The 21,234-nt window shown below is 43.3% G+C and overlaps 2 protein-coding genes across 2 annotated transcripts; both read right to left on the bottom strand.

The window, feature by feature from the left end:
- Positions 1-414: 414 nt before the first annotated feature.
- On the bottom strand, positions 415-1,410 carry LOC129728253 (uncharacterized). Its single transcript, XM_055686676.1, has one exon. It carries the CDS (start codon positions 1,408-1,410, stop codon positions 415-417), a length of 996 nt encoding a protein of 331 aa, XP_055542651.1.
- Positions 1,411-1,447: 37 nt separating this feature from the next.
- On the bottom strand, positions 1,448-4,372 carry LOC129728252 (uncharacterized). The gene has a single exon (XM_055686675.1). It carries the CDS (start codon positions 4,370-4,372, stop codon positions 1,448-1,450), a length of 2,925 nt encoding a protein of 974 aa, XP_055542650.1.
- Positions 4,373-21,234: the final 16,862 nt, after the last annotated feature.

The following is a 21,234-nucleotide window of genomic DNA, read 5'->3' as shown; positions in this document are numbered from 1 at the left end:
GACGACGATTCTGCCGACTTCGACCGCAACTGGTGGGTTGCAACCCTTTGTTGCTCGGGACTGCAACTGCTGCAAATACTCTGGATACCAACGAGACCAAATTATTTGAAACCGTTTCTGAGTCAGCTTTCAACTGGTCAAACGATTACCCGGAGTTTCCTTAAGGTCGGCTTCAGGAATAGCTTGTAGACTATTTCCCACGAGGAAGTGTCCTGGCGTGAGGACCTCTAAATCGGATGGATCGTCCGGTAGCGGACGAGAATTAAGGCACATTTCTATCTGCGCCAGTAATGTGAGCATATCCTCATATGCTATGTTGACGTTGCCCATTGTTTTCAGTAGTTGGGTCTTCGCTGACTTGACCGCGGCCTCCCAGAGGCCACCAAAATGTGGTGCTCGAGGTGGAATGAATTTTCAGGTTATCTCATTCTCGGAACACCAGTTGAAGATCTGCTTCCGATCTTCTCCATCGACCTTCAGCATCCGGTAAACACTGTTTAGTGCATTTGAAGCACCCTTGAAGGCGGTTGCGTTGTCCGAGTGCAGTTCACTTATTTTACCTCTGCGGGCCACCAAACGACGAAGAGCTGCTAGGAACGCTGGCGTAGACAGGTCACTCACCAGCTCGATGTGAACCGCCTTTGTAGAGAAGCAGACGAAGATGGCCACATACACCTTTGTAGGGCCACGGTTGCGGACTACGGACTTCAGAAAGAATGGTCCACAGTAATCGACTCCGCAGACGGAAAACGGTCGCGTCGGTGACACTCGCGATTGGGGTAAATCTGCTGTGCTCTGCTGGACTAGTGTGGGCTTGCTACGAAAACAAGTGTGGCAATGGTGGAAGACGGATATTACTAAATTCCTCCCGCCAAGAATCAAAAACTTCTGGCGGAGAGTGGCTAGCAGGAATTGCGGACCTGCGTGCAGTAGCTTCAAATGGAAGTGACTAGCCAACAGAGCAGAAAATGGATGCTCAGCAGACAACACTATCGGATGACGTTTGTCATTGGAAGCGGCATGACGAAGCCGGCCACCAACACGTAGGATGCGATCCGAATCAATAAACGGGTTCAACCATTTAAGTACTGACGATTTGGCAACTTGTTCGCCAGCAGTGAGATCGGAGATCTCTTGAGCAAATATCTCTGCTTGTGCTAGGTAGCAGAGTGACAGTTCGGCGTATTCAAGTTCGCGCGTGGTAAGCGGTGAAACTATCGGTGAAACTAAACGATGTGTGTTCTTTACGATAAGCGGTGTGTCCTTTCTTGTATTTAAACGACGTAGCAGGTAGCGCGCACGGAACGCTCGAAGGAAACGTTGACAGAAAGCAGTTACTCGGCGTAGTTTTGTATAGCTGGAGTATCGTGCAAACAGCCAATTGCAGAAGCTGAGTTGTGTTGTGGTCATGGCAACAAGTGGGACCTTGCGTCCCTCGGCAGCCACATCAGTTGATTCTCGTTCCAACAACGGTGATTTTGGCCAACGTTCTTGCGGAAGCAGTAGATATGGTGGGCCAGTCCACCAGCGTGTGCGATTTAGGAGATCGATTGGGTTCAAACCGCGTGATAAATCGTCGGCGGGATTCTCGATGCCGGAAACGTGACACCAGATCTCTGGATCGGTAGAAAGCTGCATCTTCGATACCCGGTTGGCAACGAAGGTTTTCCAACGCGTCGGAGGCCCACGCAACCACGCAAACAGTTGCGGAATCTGTCCAGAAGTATGCGATTGATGACAGTTTTACGGCGGTTTTAATTTTCTTGTACAGCTTGACCGATAATTCTGCGGCGCATAACTCCAACCTGGCGATAGTGTGACGTGTAGCTAACGGCGAGACTTTAGATTTAGAAGCCAACAAATGGACCGAAACAATACCTGCAGTTTCGGTACGAACATAGCAGCATGTCCCATAAGCTCGCTCTGACGCATCCGAGAAAAAATGAAGCTGGATGTTATTGCCCTCAGGTACAGACACGAAACGTGGAACGCGAACTTCGCCTATCATCAAAAGTGTGGTATGGAATTGTTTCCATACCGCTTGCAGTTTCGGGGGGAGCGGAGTGTCCCACTCACAGGATTCGCCATTCTTTTTCAACGCCCAGAGATGTTGCATGAAGAGTTTGGCCATGGCAATCGTTGGACCCACGATTCCAAGTGGGTCGAAAATCTGCGCAATGTACGACAGTACCTTGCGTTTTGTCAGGACGGGAGCGGGCAGTACGTCCGACTTTGGTTCCCAAACAAGACCGAGGGTGGACACGGCTTGATCGTCCTGTAGGTTCCGATAAGGGAGAATGGCCAGATCGTCTGGCGGGACATCCTCGAGAACCTCGGGGGCATTCGATGCCCACTTTTTTAGTGGCAGCCCAGCGGTGCTAAGCATTGTTGAAACTTCTTTGCGACGTCTTATAGCAGATTCTATGTCTGGCGCACCAGACAGAAAATCGTCCACGTAGAAATCTTCCGTGACTGAGTTGGCTGTTGTAGGATAATACTGTCGATTATCCTCTGCTATCTGCTGCAAAGATCGAGTGGCCAGATAAGGAGCACTAGCCGTGCCATATGTTACTGTCTGCAGCTCATAAGTGAAAACAGGTGCGTCTGGGTGCGCACGCCATAGGATTCGCTGAAGCGGTTGATCCTCAGTGTGAAGCCGAATTTGCCGGTACATTTTTTCAATGTCGGCAACGAGAGCGATGGGATGTGTCCGAAACCTCATGACGATGGACAGCAAGTCTTGCTGCACTACGGGTCCAACCAGTAACGTGTCGTTGAGTGAATAACCAGACGCCGTCTTGCACGACGCGTCAAAAACGACTCTGACCTTCGTCGTTGTGCTAGAGTCCTTGAATACTGGGTAATGCGGTAAGTAGCAATGTAATTTGGTATCGTCTATAGGCTCTTCTAGCCTTTTCATATGACCGAGCTGTTCATACTCAGCCATAAAGCGGTGATACGAGTCCTTGACTGTAGGAAAATCGACGCTCCAGACTATGAAAACGGCGTTCTGCAATAGCCCTGGAGGTCCCCAGAATGATTTCAGGATTTTCAACTCGTGGCAGCCGCACGATATATCTACCCGACGGTCCGCGACTAACAGTTGCGTTGTACAATTCTTCGCAACGATTCTCTTCGATGGAGTGTGCAGGCCCAGTGGGAATCGTTCGAACTTCTGAAGTGCAGCCTCTAGCTGTTGATTTAAAGTGGAAAAATTGCAGATCCGTGGAATGCACATAAGCCCATTTGATGCGGCACCAGAGACCGCCCATCCGAATGGCGATTCACTCAACCAAGGAAGCCCATTTCCAATACAGAGCTTCCTACCTGTATGTAATTCCCAGAAAGCTTCACTTCCGATAACAAGATCAATACTTCCTGGTACATGGAATTGTGCATCTGCAAGCGTAACTTGCGGGAGATTCCAGGCCGATATATCGATCGGCATGGTTGGCAGCTCAGCGGATGGCTGCCCCAAGATGAGAAACTCGAGTTTGGTAGTGAATGGTTGAGTTCTCGACACTATTGTAGCCCTAATAGCGCTCTTAATCCTTTGTGTGGACAGGCCGATCCCTGCAACTGAAATATCCACCTTCGACCGACGGGTGAGCAGAAGCTGTGCGAAATTCTTCGAAATGAAATTCGACATGGATGCCGAATCAAGGAGTGCTCTGGCCTTGTATTCCTTACCGTGATCATCAGCAACGTTGAGTGCAACTGTTTCCAACAGGACCATATTGCATGCGGTTTGAGCCGCCATGCTTACTTGCGGTTGAACGGAGTTTGAAGCAGATGGAAGCGGTTGCTGAACCGGGGAGATTGGTTGTGGCGATCCTGAATCGGTAGCATTTTGCGTGCCTTTGCTTGAAGACGAATCATGTAATAATGAATGATGTTTGTCGTGACACGAACGACACGTATATTTCGACCTACATTTTTTCGCTTGATGGCCGAAACTCAAACAGTTCCAACATAACCGTTTCTGCGAAACCAGCTCGCGACGCTGGCGGACACCTTTTGCCAGAAACACTGGGCAATTTCGTAAGGAGTGGCTGTCTGAGCACGACAACAGGCATGACGGAGACTTGTTGGACAGTTCAGCTGCATTGGCTGCGAATTTCAACTTGGTTTCTTCCCAAGTACTGCCGGCCACCTTCGATGTTGTCGGTTGCTGTATCCCAGGACCTACAGAATTCAACACACGTACACGTTGGTAGATGAACTCAACCAGTTCTTCGTATGTCACGTCGTCTTTGTTGCTCGTTTTCTCCTCCCAGGCTCGTAGTGTGGACGGATCCAGCTTATACGACAGTATATTCACCAGCGTCCCAATGCTGCACGAGTTCACCCAACTTCGCCAAGGCTCGAACATGGCGCTGAAAATCATTGACGAGATTGTGTAACCGTGTAGCAGACTCCTGCTTTACCGATGGTAGATCGTAAAGGGTTCTAAATAGCTGTCGCTAGAGAAAACGGCGGTTATCGTACCTTTTCAGAAGTGCATCCCATGTTGATGAATTCGGCTTCGATGTCTACCGACTCAAACGGCTTCTTGGCGTCGCCTTCTAGTGACTGTATGAGATACTGTAGCTTGGCGACCGTTGGGATGTCGGCATTGGAATGTACCATCTACATGATGGTGTCCCGAAATGACAACCAACGTGAGAAGTCACCATTGAATCTCGGTAGGTCAATCTTTGGCAATCGGAGGTGGAAACTGGATGATGTTGAATGAGAATTGGCCATCACAGAATTATTTAACGTCTGGTTAACGTCGTTGCCGAAATGAGAAAGCAGAAAACCCTTCGCTTCGCAGTATCGTTGCTCAAAATCCACGCGTTCCGTCAAATGCGTCTCCAAGTTATCGTTCTTGTCCAACCTCTCGACATCATTCTGTACTTCCATAAATTGTGTATAAGCACGGTCCAAGGATTCTAATCGCACATTCACTTGACATAAGTCACGCGCGGGCTCGAATCGAGCGATAAATTTCTCAACCGCATCACGGATTGACATTAACTCTTTCCGCTGGACCAGTCGGTCAGACAGCACCTTTTCCTCCTTAGGTGGCATGTTACGAAAATCGAAACGGAAACGACAGCCAAAACGAAAACGAATCTCCTTCCCGACGCGGACTGATCGTTTCTAAGCGAAACCAAACCGAAATCGAGAGCAAATCACAATCGCACGGATTAATCCTTCCCGTCGCGGTGATTTGATCTTCGCGAACGCGAATTCGACCGGAAGTGAGCAGTTTTAAAACGATTCGTATGCTCCTTCCCGTCGCGAACGTACCCACTTCTACGCGGTATCGCAAATCGAGGGCGCGAAACGTTTTCCACTCGATTAGCGACCGTCTTAAACACCAATTGCCACAATGACTTAAAGTCACCCACTTAACCCACTTTCTTATGATTAAAATGCTACTGCTAGCCACATGCGGATAAATCAGAACGAACTCACCAAATTTCCAGTCCGTTATTGGGTCCACTGACGGTAATCGAGATAGCGATCAGCTTGATCACTATTTGTAGCAATGGCTACCCAAGCGACGCTCCAAGCGTCCAAAATGGCGTTTACAACGCAATAACAATACCGCCAGCTCGATGGCGTCGTGGTACGACACCTGTCCTCGGCGCTTTCCTCAGTAATAATGCGCTCTTCCGCACGAAATTTATCACTTCGCGACTAACCGTGTCACTACCGTTAGTTAATGCGTGTCGATCACGCAAATAATCGCGCACAAATCAGATTTATGTTTGCGCATTTATATTCACTGCGCAGCCGTGAGCGCGATGGCGGCTACAATCAATTTCGCGATGGCGAATTGTTGTCCGAACACGTGCGGTGGCAATTAATTAGTCAAACGATGACTCTTTAACGCGTTTTTTGTCACATTACGCGCACTTCCCGGTTTGCTATATTCCTTCGATCCGGCTCGAAGGACCAAATGTTCTCGATACGAACTAAATTTGCCGGCCACCGAAGGATTTTTTTTGCCAATGAATTGGCTCCCGGAAAATGCAATAGCTGCAGCACAAATATCACTCACGCCGCGAAACGAATAGCAGTTTGGGGACTGAGTCAACTTGCCCGCTAGAATGAACTTTGATTCCACTGATCGAGCACTTATCACACTGAGCTAGTTCCGCGCACACGTTGCGGAACAATAGGAGAAAGATTCCACTTAGCTTTTTCAACTTCAACGTTCAACTGATATATTGGGTACTGATCTCATATCTGAGTTGCTTCTAGATTTATAGATGACCATAAACGAATAATATTTATTTGATCCATTGACCAATACTTGCGCACAAAGCATACTGGTTTTCGCCTTGAATTTGATTCAATTGAAATAATGTTAAGAAAGACCTTTAGTGTAAGTATAGATTTAGGCGTTTAACATATTTAGTTCTAAGTTAATTCTAATTTTAAGGTTTACGAATTGTATTATGCTTAGTGTTCAACTCCAACAAATAGCAAATTACAAATGCCAGTGTTTAGTTTTTACCATTCTTTTCTTTTTCCTTTGGGCACACGCTGTAATATTTGGGTATCCATCCGGACTCGAACCTTGGATTCTTAGATTGTCAAGCATCATTCTTTTCTCTCCTCCGTGGTTTCGCTGTCGGAAATCTCTGAGTTTTGGTAATAACTTTCTAGTTTCATCGTATAAATGACCAAAAGACATCGTAAAGCATGAATCTAATAAGATCTCGTATTGCGAGTTAGTTTGTAAATTTCTGCGGGAACGTTCGTTGTTTACATTTTGGTTGAATTGTCATGGCCGCTCGGTGCTGTGTCATTTGTTTAAACAAAATTGAGTGATTTTACTGCCTTCAACAACAATTATAGGCAAGTTTCCAACAAAGATATTATGCTAAGTAGTGCATCATCTTGAATCTCCCAGATGGTCTTGAGGTACGATGCTGGCCCAACAAGCCAGTCGTCGTAGGTTCGAGTCTCGGTTCGGGAGAGACTGTCAATTGTCCTGTACACTAAACAGTCGGCTGCGAAGTCTGTGTATAAATTAACAGAAGGTCAAGTTCCGAATCGGAATGTAGCACCAAGGCTTTGCTTTTTAGTGCATCATTGATCCGAGTTGTCCGCAGATGTTTTCTGTGGCTAATTTTTTTAAGAGCAGCAGCGGCGGGAAGTGACTAAATTTATACATATGTGATACGCTGTAATGCGGATGGTTTTCGATTTTCGCGCATATTCGTCAGTGTGTGGATTTACTGCGAGTTTAACCAAGCATTAGAAAAGTTAATTGGTTTTTGAATCCGGGTTTATTACCTATTCGCGCAAAGATTCCGCAAAACAACGTTATATGCGATGAAACATTCACACTGGTCATACAAGCTAATGATCTATCATAATATCTTGTGCGATGTAAGCTGTGCAAACATTAGCGGCATCTATAGTTAACATAAATTCAGTCGTTTACGGTGTTACAAAATGATGCCTTCTGCGACTAAACATGAGACTTTTGGTTTTCGCGTATGTTAATCACTTTGCGGAATTAATAAAAGTTTGAATATACATTATATGAGTTTATCTGTATTGCTGTGTGAGTATGTTACACTCATCGCAAGAAGTTCGCAACACAAAACCATATGCGATAAAACACTTGGTTGCTCATACAGCTATACGATAGTGATGTACCATAGAACTTTATACGAGGTAACCCGTGCAAACAAAAGCGATTTTTAGTTATCTAGGCTTGTTTTCATGAGTTTAGTCATTAACGGTGATGCAAAATGATAGCTTTTGCGACTAAATTTATATGCAATACGACGTGATACTGGAGATTTTTGCTTTATACGTATAATCATCACTTTGTCAGTTCACTACGAGTTTGGACAGGCATGATATGAGTTTATGTGTATTACTATGCGAGTATGTTACACATATCGCAAGAAGTTCGCAAAATAACACCATAAGCGATTAAACACATACGTTGTTCATACAGCAATACGATACTGATGTGCCATAGAACTTTCTACGAGGTAATCCGTACAAACTTATGCGACTTCTGGTTGTCTGGGAAACTCGACATGCATGTGAATACTCTCAACGTGGCTTTGATTTTATTCAAGGGCATATACTTGATAATGTAAATTAAATTTCTGGCTTATTTGAGCAAAGTTGCATATAATCGTTTTATTTATATATCTGATAAATGAAAAGAAAGAACAAGAATAACACTACATGTGCGATGATTTAATTTACCATTGCTCGGATCTAATCAATCTGTTCCATTTTCTCTAAAATGCACACTGACTTAGATCGTTGACATTTGCTCATGCTGCAATGATTCTGTTTGCTGGTAAAAGAAACGTGTAGTTTTCGCTTCTCAAAAAACATTGATTTCTGTTCATGTTTCGTTAAATAGGCACTATTGCATTCCTACAAATCTCTGGATTTACAATTAATTGTTAAATGTTGAATTGAAAACTATAATGTTGCGAAGTGTCAATTGCACTGTGCATAGGCAGCAGATTTGCCTCAAAAAGCAGATGCAATATTAATGTCATTGAAGCGAAAATTTCGAAGCTCCGTGTACCTACCAATTTACCATTTAATTTCAAACGTCTGTATGTACCTTCGCGCTCCGCAGTTGAGTGATATTCGATAATGCCCAAAGCCCTGATAACTGGTGGCATTAAACCGAAAACATGCATATTCTCGCATAAACAGCTTTATGTCACACGGTCACGTGTAAAACAATTGGTAACATGTATGTTTGAAAAAAAAAAAATACTCGAAAAATCGTTGGCCATTAGGTTTTGCGAGAATTTTTGTTCAGGACAAAACCATATTGTCACTATGCCATGTCAATAACGAAAATCAACTGGAAAAGTTATAAAACGTTAACAAACCAACCCTTGATATTTCCCGCCCTTCTGAGATTCTGAGAGGTTTTCTGTGAGTTTTAGTGAGTAACGATTTTTTGTTGCCTTTGATCGGAAAAATTCGGAACAAGTTTTCATCACCGGGGCGTACTTAAACGATAGCCTTTCATTTTTTTAAATATTTTATGGAATAGTTCTATGCGATTTTCATATTGGTTTCTGTTGATGCCACTTAAATTCAACGTCGGTTTCTGTTAATTTGTGCTGTGACTGTTTTTCAAGAGAGAAGAAGACACTGTCGGTGCGTAATAAACAGAATAGATTAAAAATAATAATGTGTTTTTGCAAGAATTCTGTGGAGTATTCATACTGGTTTCAGTTGGTTACGAATAATTTTCTTCCACATGTAGTGGGAATGCTTTCTAACGAAGATGCCGCTAAGGGTATTTTATAAAAGGAATGTTCCCTAATCTACGAATTTCTGCTGTGGTCGAAGTGTTTTTTGTTCAGATGAAGTTGTTGTAAGTGCATTGTTCAAATACTGAACATGCCGTTGAATTAAAATTAAATTCGTTGTTTTTGTTCCAGTTTTGCGAGTTAAGACACGAGTAGTAGCAGGTCAATAAAAGTGTCAGGCTCCGCAACACTGAAGATAGAGTATTAAAAAGTCAGGAAATATACGAGTCCCGAAGGGAAGTTGATCGGTTAAGAACAAGACGAGCTCGAAATGCACGACGTTCGACACCCCATATATCTTAAAATCGTCAGTTACACACTTAGTTTCTATAGTTTTTAAACGAGTCTTGAACAAAAGAAAAATAAAGTATAATAACTTAAACACTCAATTGAGAGAGAAATGCTAATCAAATATTTTCAAATACTATTACTTTTTAGATTCAAGGTCAAATTTACCACCGAACAGATGCATTGCTGCCACTACCCGATGGCAAATGTCCTTGAAGCGACAATTCTGATAGGAAACTGCAAAGGAGAAGTCGTAATAATCCCGCGTATCTCGATTACTCCTACCGATTTGTTAAAATGCATAGTTTTCCATCACATAGAAAAATGCCAATATCTCAGTTCCCCGATAAGATATCAAGTATCTTTTTGCCTTTCTCCTAGAAAGGTATAGCAATCACTGGAAAAACCAAAGGTATAAAAGTGCTCCAAAGGGTCGAATCTCGTATATCAATCGACTTAGTATAACGAGCTGAGCATTTTCTGTATGTGTGTGTGTGTGTATGTGTGTGTGTATGTGTGTGTGTATGTGTGTGTATGTAACGCTCTCCCAATCTCACTCGATTTTCTCAGAGATGGCTGGACCGATCTTCATGAAATTAATTGCAAATGAGAGGTCTAGTTGCCCCATAAGACCCTATTGAATTTCATTGCAATCGGATTTTTAGTTTAGAGGTAATGTTTAAAAAAAAAAGAAACTTGTTCCGGTGACTTTTCAAATTCACTCGTTTTCCCAAAAATGGCTGGACTAAATTCAACAATCTTAGTGTCAAATGAAAAGTTTGGCTTTCCTTTAGGTTTCCATTTTATTCGACTATAATCGTATTTCTATTCCAACCGTTTTGTACTTACTTTTACTCTTTTGGCTAACGGACCGTTCACCGGTCTAGGGCCGAACGAATTAGAGATGTCCAGCTTCTTCTGTCTTGGGCAGCCGTTCTCCAGTCTCCCCGTACACCAGCAGATCGTGTATCTTCTTCCACCGCGCACATCCACCGCGTGCGAGGCCTACCACGGAGTCGACGGCCTCTTCCTGGTTCTCTACTGTAGATAGTTTTGGTGGCTCTCTCGTAAGGCATCCTGGCTACGTGTCCAGCCCACTGAAGCCTGCCCCGCTGTATTACCTTCACTATATCAGCATGTTTGTATACCTGGTACAACTCGTGATTCATGCGTCTGTGCCACACTTCACTTTCCAATTTACTGCCAAGTATCGATCGCAGAACTTTACGCTCAAAAACTCCGAGCACTCGCCGATCAGCTTCCTTCAGCGTCCATGCTTCATGTCCGTAAAGGGCCACCGGGAGCGTCAGCGCTAGTTTTGTGCGAGTTTGCAAACTACGGGACCTTAGCTGGTTACGCAGTCCGTAGAAAGCCCTGTTCGCAGCTGCAACTCGTCGTTTCACTTCACGGCTCATATCGTTGTCACATGTCACAAGCGTACCAAGATAAACGAATTCGTCAACCACTTCAAATCGTTCCCCATCTATCTCCACCTCAGCACCAACACCAAGCGGACTCCCACGCTCTCTACCAGCTACCATATACTTCGTTTTGGCAGAGTTAATGACAAGTCCTAATCTCGCTGCTTCTCTCTTAAAAGGTACGAAAGCCTCCTCCACGGCCTTACGGTTGATACCGATGATATCGACGTCGTCCGCAAAACCAAGAAGCATGTGATATTTCGTGATGATCGTACCGTTTCTTTCGACGTTTGCTCTTCGTACTGCACCCTCAAGAGCGATGTTAAACAGTAGGTTGGAGAGCGCATCATCCTGCTTCAGTCCATCCAACGTTACGAACGCGGCTGATGTCTCGCCAGCTATCCGCACGCACGATTTTGATCCCTTCAGTGTCATACGACTCAGCTTTATTAGTTTCGTAGGGGAAACCGTGTTCCAGCATGATCTGCCACAGCTCATTTCTTTTCACTGAGTCGTATGCCGCCCTGAAGTCCACAAACAGATGGTGAGTCGATAAGTTGTACTCCCGGAACTTATCGAGGATCCGTCGCAGGGTGGAAAATTTGATCCGTCGTGGAACGCCCTTGTCGAAAACCAGCCTGGTATTCGCCAACAAAGGATTCCGTTAGCGGTCTCAATCTGAAGAACAGGATACGTGAGAGCACTTTATATGCGGAGTTGAGCAACGTTATCCCTCGATAGTTGCCACAATCCAATCAATGGCCCTTCTTATAGATAGGGCATATGAGGCCTTCCAACCAGTCGTTCGGCATTTGTTCGTCCGCCCAGATTTTTAGTATTATCTGGTGGATCGCATAGTACAGCCGCTCGCTTCCCGCTTTTAAAAGTTCGGCCGGGATACCGTCCTTCCCAGCGGCCTTGCCGTTTTTCAGCTCACTAATCGCCTTTTTCAACTCCTCCTGTTTCGGTGGCTCCACAGCTTGTTCGTCACTCACAATCGTCATCCTGTTCCTGCTCTGCTCATCCGGTTCCTCACCGTTCAATAGCACCTGAAAATGCTCCTTCCACCTGGCTGCAACTGTCGGTTTATCAGTGAGCAGGTTGCCGTCCTTGTCATTACACATGACCGGCACAGGGAAATTCCTGCTTCTGACTCTGTTGACAGTTCTATAGAATCTCCGCACGTCGTTTTCAGCACAGCTGTCCTCTGCGCTGGCGAGCACCTGCTCCTCGTACTCGCGCTTCTTCTGACGGTGAGTTCTATTTTCGGCAGCTCTTGCCACCCTGTACCTTTCTCTGTTCTGACGCGTAGCCGCAGTGAGCATGCGGCTCCTGGCACGGTTCTTCTCATCTGTCGCTCTCTGGCACTCAGCATCGAACCAGCCGTTAGGCTGTCTTCCACGCGTCATACCTACCACCTCTCTCGCAGTCGTTTCGATGGCGCCGTGAATACTGCTCCACAGCCCATTTATGTCTTCTCCTCCTTCCTCCTGCTGTTCTGCGATCCGTTGATCCAGCTCTCTGGCGTATTCTGCTGCCACGCCATCAGCTTTCAACCGCTGAATGTTGAAACGCGTCGTCCTCTCTGTACGAGATTTCAGCACGTTCGACAACCGTGCGCGAATCTTACAAACGACGAGATAATGGTCAGAGTCAATGTTTGGTCCCCGAAAAGACCTAACATCAGTAACATCCGAAAAGTGCCGACCGTCAATCAGTACGTGATCGATCTGGGAGCAGGCTTCTCCATTTGGATGCCTCCAGGACGAACTATAACTTCGTCTGTAATGTACCGAATTGTGAAAATCAAGAAACTACATTATCTCAGAAAGTACACAACCGATTTGATCAATAGTATTATTAAATGAACGGGCTAGTTAAGGGTTACCTGATGAATTATGATTGAACACGTGGTTTCAAAGTTTGGCTGCCCTATACGTTCCCATTTAATTTAATTATAATCGAACTAAACAACCGTTATGTATTAAATTGTTAATAAAACAACGAAATTCTATTATCTCAAAGATTACACGACTTATTTGAACATAACTAGTGTCATACGAACGAGTCATCTCTCAAACTTACAAATAACAAACTTCATAACAATTTGATATGTGGTTCAGAAGTTATGGAAAGAAAAGAAATTCAAAGGCTATTTAAAACTATTCCTGCTTTGATCAATATATATATGAGCCGTTGAGAGCAAAAGTGGTACATGTGTCATTTTTGCACTTTTTGGGTTTTTTGCATAAATTGATGCGGGACGCAGTAATGTACTAGTATGTCCAAGAAAAACCGAGATCTGACAACCTAAACCAAAGTTATAGCCAAAACAATTTTTGGCAAATAACATAATCACCAATTCGTTGAGAGCAGAAGTGGTACATGTCCAGTCTGTGCATGTTAGATGAATTGTAAGTCGAGGATCTTAGGAGATAAAACAATCATGTCTTCAACAAAGTTGGTCAAGTGATTGAGTACTTTCAGATGAAGATCTGTCTGCTTTGGAAATTTCTCACTACGTGGCGCTAGTGTTTCACCTACTTCAGTATCAAATCGTATGCTGTTACCAAATACATATACACTAGCGCCGCGAAGAGACAGAATTCCTTAACAAACAGATCATCATTCAATAGTACTCAATCACTTGGACAACTTTGCCGAAGACATGAATGCTCTATGTCTTCAGATTAGAGAGCTATAATGCATCATTCATGCTCACACTGGACATGTACCACTTTTACTCTCAACGTTTTCTGGTTGTCATTATTTTTCCCATAGAACAAAAGTGGTACATGTTTTTCCATTGAAGTTTGTGTGAGTTTCTCAACCAGAACTTGTTATGTTTTCGTGTACCGTCTTTTGAAACCTTTCCAGCAATGATTTAGTGAAGTTATGTTGGAAAAAATTGTTGAAAATAATTTACTATTTGAGTGTTTTCATTTATCGCGTCTCCTGAAAAATTTACCTTATGGCACATGTACCACTTTTGCTCTCAACGGCTCATATGCCACAATATTATTTAAATGTAGTATCGTACCATTTTAATGTTCCCGGTATCGCTCGTGATTGAATTGTTCGAAATCCGAAGTCATTTCTTTTATTTCGCTATTTCTTGAGCAAATGACATTACGTCAAATTTCCTATTTTATACTTCTATTACAACATCATTATTTTAGAGCCCAAAAAGTGAATACACATTTATTGGATTGAAGCGTTCATGTAAATCTATTTTACAAATAATAAGTTTTAATGAGAAAGGCTGGGTGTGACCGCTAGATGGATTAATTTAGGTTTTCGTCAATGGTTCCAAGGGGGCGTACGTGCGCGTTTCTGGCGATCAACAACGCCTGGTTCTCAAAAGTGGTGCAACTCAAATTGTCATTTGAAATGAAGTATCGAAGCAACTCCCTCCAAGATCTGACTCAACAATATTCACACCATCAAACTGTAGGCAACATAGCTCTTGAAGCTCTAGTGAAACCTAACAAATCAAAGAGTCAAACGAGCAGTACTGTCATCAACATAAACGGGAAGCGTCCAAGAAAATTGCTGTCATAAAACTTTCCATCACGTGAAAGCATATGCATACTTGAGTCGATACAACAATGCCGTCAGCACCTCTAACAGTGGCTGTCCAGTGCAAAATCATGGTCATACGAGAAAGCATAATGTTATTAGTCTTCGAAGTGCTATGAAATCCGAATCGCTTCGCTGAACATTAAGCCGTGCGTCCGTGCGTCGGCTAGAACAAAAGCTGTGTAACGCCACCGTACAGCAACCCTTCTCTAGTCAGCAAATTCTCTAAACCCTTCATCTGTTAAGCGGGTAAACTAGTGGAACAAACATATCGCTACGAACGCGTCTACCATTTCATAGCAGCAGCATTGATAGCAACTTACACCGACAGTCTAGTCATCAGCAGTGCCAGTCAGCCAGCGGCAGCATTCCGAAATGGAGAAAATATTTTCTCGAGAATGAAAAAGCTGTCCGGGAACAAAAAGCGCGGTAATCCATCTGTCGGCAAGTGTAGCACAAAGTAGACACACAGAGGCAGAAGGTAGGTACAGTGTTGGGACCAAAAACCCGATACTGTGAGACCGGTAACAAATCCATAGATACGCGAGGACAATGAAAACAAACCGCCAAGATCGTACGCACTGTGCTGGCGCGATAAGAGGGATGATCGTAAAATTTTTACTGCTGGACAAATTACGACTCAAATGTGCGATAAATCCTACACAAAGAAACTTTATGGTAGAATATTCTGATTTTCCGGCAAAAATAAACAATTATCAAACCCTTACCCATCTGACCATCCCTTCCGGCAAAGCATCCGTGGGTACCCATTTGCGGAGACCGATAAAACGCCGGAACGGGAATGAATCAACGTTTCACAAGCCTTGCGTGGGAGTAAACTGGTGATGCGGGTGGAGTGCGAACCGCTTGCCGCGGACTACCACCACCACGGCTCATCCACAACTGACCCTTGTTTTAGGCAAGAATGCTAGATACAGGCAGCCAGTGGGGCAATAAATTTCTGGGAATTAGTTTGTGAGTGATTTGGTTTCATTTATAAATTATATCTGCTGCTTTTGGGTTCTCGCCGAGAACTTCGAGTTTTTAACCAGACTCTCCGGGAGCCAATATATAAGCCGACCGCTGGAACGTCAGAACTGAAGTAGACTTAAAAGAGGATAATATTCGCTACTGCCAATCGGAAACGGAAATGGTGGAATATTGCTGGTAGAATGTCTTCATTTATTTAAATATCTTTTTGATTTGAGCTATGCGGGACGCAACAATAAAAGGGGCGTGAGAATTAATTAACTATTTTATTGGCCAATTTGATAGACTTGTGCTTTCCCGATCAATTCAGTGTATCCGACAGTATTTTTCAATTTCGGAGGACTGCATTTTTGATATTCAAGTTTGGGACAGCATTTCATTCCATTTTAAGTTTTTGCTTCAAGATATTTGGAGATTAAGGAGTAAAATCTCACCTGACATTTGTCAAATCTAAAATACGAATTTTGACTTTTTTCTTCAATTCAACAGTATATGAACATCACGCACTGAGCAACAAATTATCTGATAGTAGATGTTTTACAGCTCACAGAAGTTTATTCACCTGCACGTTCATTAACTTTGCCGGAGCTATTTATTTGCAGAATGATTCGCACTTCTTCCGACACATAACGCAAATGTACACAATTCCGGTACGGGAATAATTTATGACATTTTCCACGTCTGGAAAGGCTCTCGGTTGTCAACGTTTAATTAATGTAAATTTTCTATACGAGATTCGAACTGCAGATTTTGTCGGGTGTAAAGCGTAAAAAATGAGCGCTGGAGCTAATTTAATTTAGCGTGCGACACTCAACGGAAAACGTAACCGGAACGGATGAGAAACAACATTACATTTTTCCTTATTTTTATTCAATTATGAATAATTATCGTTTGCAGGAACCATGCTCGGCAGTAAATTGAAACACTTCCTTCTGTAAAGTACATATAATTCCGTTCCTAACTGAAGTAGGTAGTAATCAATTTCGTTATAAACACAGGTAATTGAATCTTCAACCATCAGAACTGAACTGAACCTAGAATCTCTATTCATTCCACATAATTTAACACCGAGTAAAATTTCTCCATTCTTGAGAGCCCAACAAAAAAGTTAATTTTCTCAGCTTCCTATCGAGGCGAAAAGAAAAGAAATTAGCGCGAAGCTTTCAAACCTTAATCATATCCGTGCAAACCCGAAATTAATTTTGTGAGAAAGTTCCACCACTCCTTATACAACGCCTACTTTATTAATTATGCAAAATTCCCTTTGTAATTAGAGATGTCTGTCCCTCCTCGGGGAAACTTTTCCAATATATTACACTTTAAAGATTTATTCTAAGTTCAATCAATTCCCCGCAGTCATCGCGCTTGACATGTTTTGCCTATCCTATTTCCATCAGTTTTGGGCCTTGGCTGATGCCTTAGGGAAGTTATCCGGGGAAATTTTGCGTTCGCTCGTTGATAGAAGTTTCCCAGAATTAAAATCCACGCAGTATACGAGCAGCTTATGGTCGACAGAGCGATTTATATAAATCCGAAAAATTAGTCCAGCGTACGAATAGGTCAGCTTGATTTTAACCAACCATTCAATATGTTAGCTATTCTCAGCGGGCTAATGGAAAAGGATAGCTAAGGGCCATGCTGACCAATTTACGCTGCTCTTGTGAAAGAAGCGTCCCGCAGCGTCCAGGCGATCACCAACGGATATAATTCATAAATTATTAATTCTGCGTTGTTTACTCCGCTCGCTTTCGAATCTTTTTGCCAATCGATTCCCGGGGTTAGTGAAATACCAGCCCAAAAGGAAGGTCCTGTAGATACTCGATAAAAAAGAGAAACAGACCGAAGCAAAGTGACCCTTTTTTTCTGGGGACACGGTTGCTTTCCTCGGCAACATTTTTCCGAAGTGAGAAAGGACCATCCACAATCGGAAGGGCTCCGAAGAAAAGGTAAAAAATATGTGCTCAGCCGCCCGACTAAACAGAGTGTGCTTTTTCGTAAAAGAAGGCTAGCCAAACGAATTTGAAGGGTGAAAAGTGTCCCCAGCATTCCATCGCTAACCGAAATCTACAATGTTTGTATTCCTTTCCTTCTTTGTTGAGCTAATTTGAATCTCAATTGGAAGTGAAAGAGTACAATGGGTAGAACAACAAAAAACAGTTTGCCGCTATCAATTCTTCGGCGGCATACCGGAAGTCATGCTGGGTTTGCTTGATTGTTCAATGTGGGTTTACCCGTTTCTTCAAGGTTAAAACCTATGGCAAATTCAGACGCTGAGAGACGCCTATTCCTAAAAACAGTTAGATTCGAAAGCTTCATATCAATAAATACGCCCCCTTCGAATGCGTTATTTGTTTTGCCATCAATATTACTCTTGGTGAAGATAAGCGGGTACAGCCACCCTTCGGAAAGTGTTCAACATTTCAGATAAAACCCTGCTGCAACTAAGTTTTAAGCAAAACAATAACACATTTGAGCAAACATGCCGACGCGACCTCAACCCAAACGTTACACAGACCATCCCATGAAGCCTTCTGTGGGTTTACCGATTCAAACAGGCAAATGAATAAGACGTAAATGGTGTACTCTTTTTATTGGCGCACTCTTCCTCAGCGTGGCTTCGGGGGGACTAGTTGAATGTATGATAAAAAGTTTTCAAATTTATTCAAAATAACAGGCTCGCAACTGGGGTGGAAAAGTGCAAAACAATGTAGCCCTCCAAAAAGTATGCATCCAATGCAGCGCTTGTAAAAAAAAAACAAAAATCTCTCCTCAGTCGATTTAGGAAGGCTGTGATCATTGTTGGAACAGTTTTATACTATGCAGTATAGAATGGTGACCTGTTTGTTAAGGAATTCTGTCTCTTCGTGGCGCTTGTGTATATGTATTTGGTAACAGCATACGAGTTGATACTGAAATAGGTAAAATGCTTTCTGTTACAAAATAGTCACGGATACACTAGCGCCACCTAGTGACAAAACTCCAAAGCAGACAGATCTTCATCGGAATGTACTCAATCACTTGACCAACTATGCTGAAGACATGATTGTTTTATATCCTATGATTCTCGACTTACACTTCATGTAACATGCACAGACTGGACATGTACCACTCTCCATTCTCCATTCTCAACGAAATGGTGATTATGTGAATTACCGAAAATTGTGTTGGGCATAAATTTGGTTCAGGTAATCAGATCTCGGTTAATCTAGTACATTTTTGCGTTCTGCATCAATTTATGCAAAAAACCCAAAAAGTGTAAAAATGGCACATGTACCACTTTTGCTCTCAACGGCTCATATATCTATCTATTTATCTCTCCCTATATACATATCTCTCTCTCTCCGTTATTGTAGTAGTAGCCACTCGCAAAATATTCTTGTGGGTTCTTACCCACACGGAATTATCGGACAAAACTAATGTTTTCTATGTTCGAAGCTTAACTTGCCGCGCTTATGTGCGATTTTTCATGGATATCGTTGAGTGAGAGATTATATTTCATTCATTTCTTCAAAAAAATGTGACTTTCTCTAAGTGAAACGTTACCAAATGATCGATTAGGCCTCAATTTTTTTATGGAGACTTTTTTCGAGAAGACAAAACTGTTGAATCTTATTGTTTTCATTAAAAAAATGCACAAAAATTGCCGATTTTTCATGGGTTTACTTTTAGATGCACTGAAGAAACCATGCAGCATCAATCGGGTCAGTGCCACCGGCCGAGCAGTGAAAATTACCTTTCAAACATGCACATAAATGTCAGGAAGCGGCAGTCTCGTCCACTGGTCTTGGTCGCAGCGGCAGCGGCTGAAAAAAAAGGATAAGTCGATTTGCCCGGCAATCGCGACGTGGTAGTGGTGATGGACGTCGAGCCTTATGTCACCCTGGATCAAGGTTTTTAATCGATAATCTATCGTGAACGCCGATGACGATAGCTACTGACGGTATCGAAACAATAACGTTTACTTATGAACAACCACTGCCATACCAAGTTTTGCATCATTAAATATATCCTATAGATGCATTTGAATTGTAAATGTGACACTGCCTCTTACCTTGCTATTCATATTCGTATTTGAAAAGCGCCTCACAAGTTGAAACAATTAAAACTGAGACATTTTTTTTCCTGATGAGAAACGAAACGTAAACAAACAAGGAAAAGTTCCTCCCTGTTGCCTAGTGATGCTTCGTATCCAACCCTTCGAAGTGAAACAACGCTTCCTCTCCCCTTTCCTACTAGACTAGATCTAAACTAGTCGCAACCACAGCATACAAAACTGATATAAGGCGTTAGTGAACTGATAACGTCTGGTTACTATCGTCATCGCCGATAACGTTAATGTTTGAAGACGCTATCGTCATCGTCAATAACGATACCAGACATTTACGGTATCGGCGATGACGATTGTCGACGATAATCTATCGTATTAACAACCTTGCCCTGGATGGCAATGACTGGCACGGCACTTCGTATTCTACTTCCCCCACAAAGGAAGTGAGCCCCGAGGTGAAGTTCTTTTCACACACCAGGTTTCCCTAAGAAGGTGCTGCTGTGGCTGACAATCAGTGAGAAAGGGATGTCAAAGCCGCTCTCGTCGTTCAGCAACTTTGTCGCGTAAAATGAGGAGAAATTGATAAATAAAACGAAGAAAGAATTCAACATCATGTCTACACGAATGTTTTCGCCCGCCATGACGAATGTTCTGGGTCACTGTCGGAAGGCCGCTCGCAAGGGCGTCGAAATTGGATGGAAAATTTATCAAACCCATCTGTCTTAGTTTTTTCTATCACCATCCGAAAAAAGCAGTTTTTGCTGCAGTTAAATCCGCAAAGACACAACGGTTATCACACCTGTCCACTATTTGATTGGACGCTCTCTTACTAACCATCCACCGGCAGCACCTGAACTGGTGCGGGATAATTTTTGGCGAGTGTGGAATCGCGACTACCTAAATACGCTACAACCCCGAAAGAAGAATCTACAAACCCTGCCAAACATTCGTAACAGTATGATTGTTTCGCTTTATGATCGGAACCAGCCACACTCAACTGGAAGTTGGGTCGCATAGCAGCCGTTTACGAGGATTTTGTTCATACTATTGCTGCCATGGTTAAAGGTTCCATTTTCCGACGCCCCATTGAAAAGACTTCGGTCCTGCCAATGTCCCAGCTCTTGATAAAGTTGAATAACCTCAACCGGAGGGAGTACGTTCCGTCTCCACCGAAAGCAGATCACTCATTGCTATGTAATTACTGTCGTCATCACACGCGGCGTCGAAACAAAACAACCAATCAACGAGGACCACCAAACCCCGCCGCCAGCTCAATGCTATAAAAGCAGCAGTCGCATCGTTCGATTTCTCATTACCATTATGATTCTCTGCTAGCTTCTTGAGCAGTGCAGAAGTTTATTTTCGCTCCGTTCGTTTTGTACGTTCGTTCGTAAGTTTGTGTGTTCGCGTTGGAAGCCGACGCTACGGTGAACCCTAATATGGGTAAATCAAAAACCAGTTCCAGTACGGAAAAAAGGCCTCGGCCTGACAATACGCCTGATCCTGCGGCTAAAGGGCTTTTGGCCAACAACAGATTCGCTGTCCTGGTAAACGCCACGGATCCCGAAGTAGTGGAGAAGGAGAAAATCCCGCCTTT

The sequence above is a fragment of the Wyeomyia smithii genome, chromosome 3, assembly GCF_029784165.1.
Source record: "Wyeomyia smithii strain HCP4-BCI-WySm-NY-G18 chromosome 3, ASM2978416v1, whole genome shotgun sequence".
NCBI lineage: Eukaryota > Metazoa > Arthropoda > Insecta > Diptera > Culicidae > Wyeomyia > Wyeomyia smithii.
This window is presented reverse-complemented; position numbering and strand designations above follow the sequence as displayed.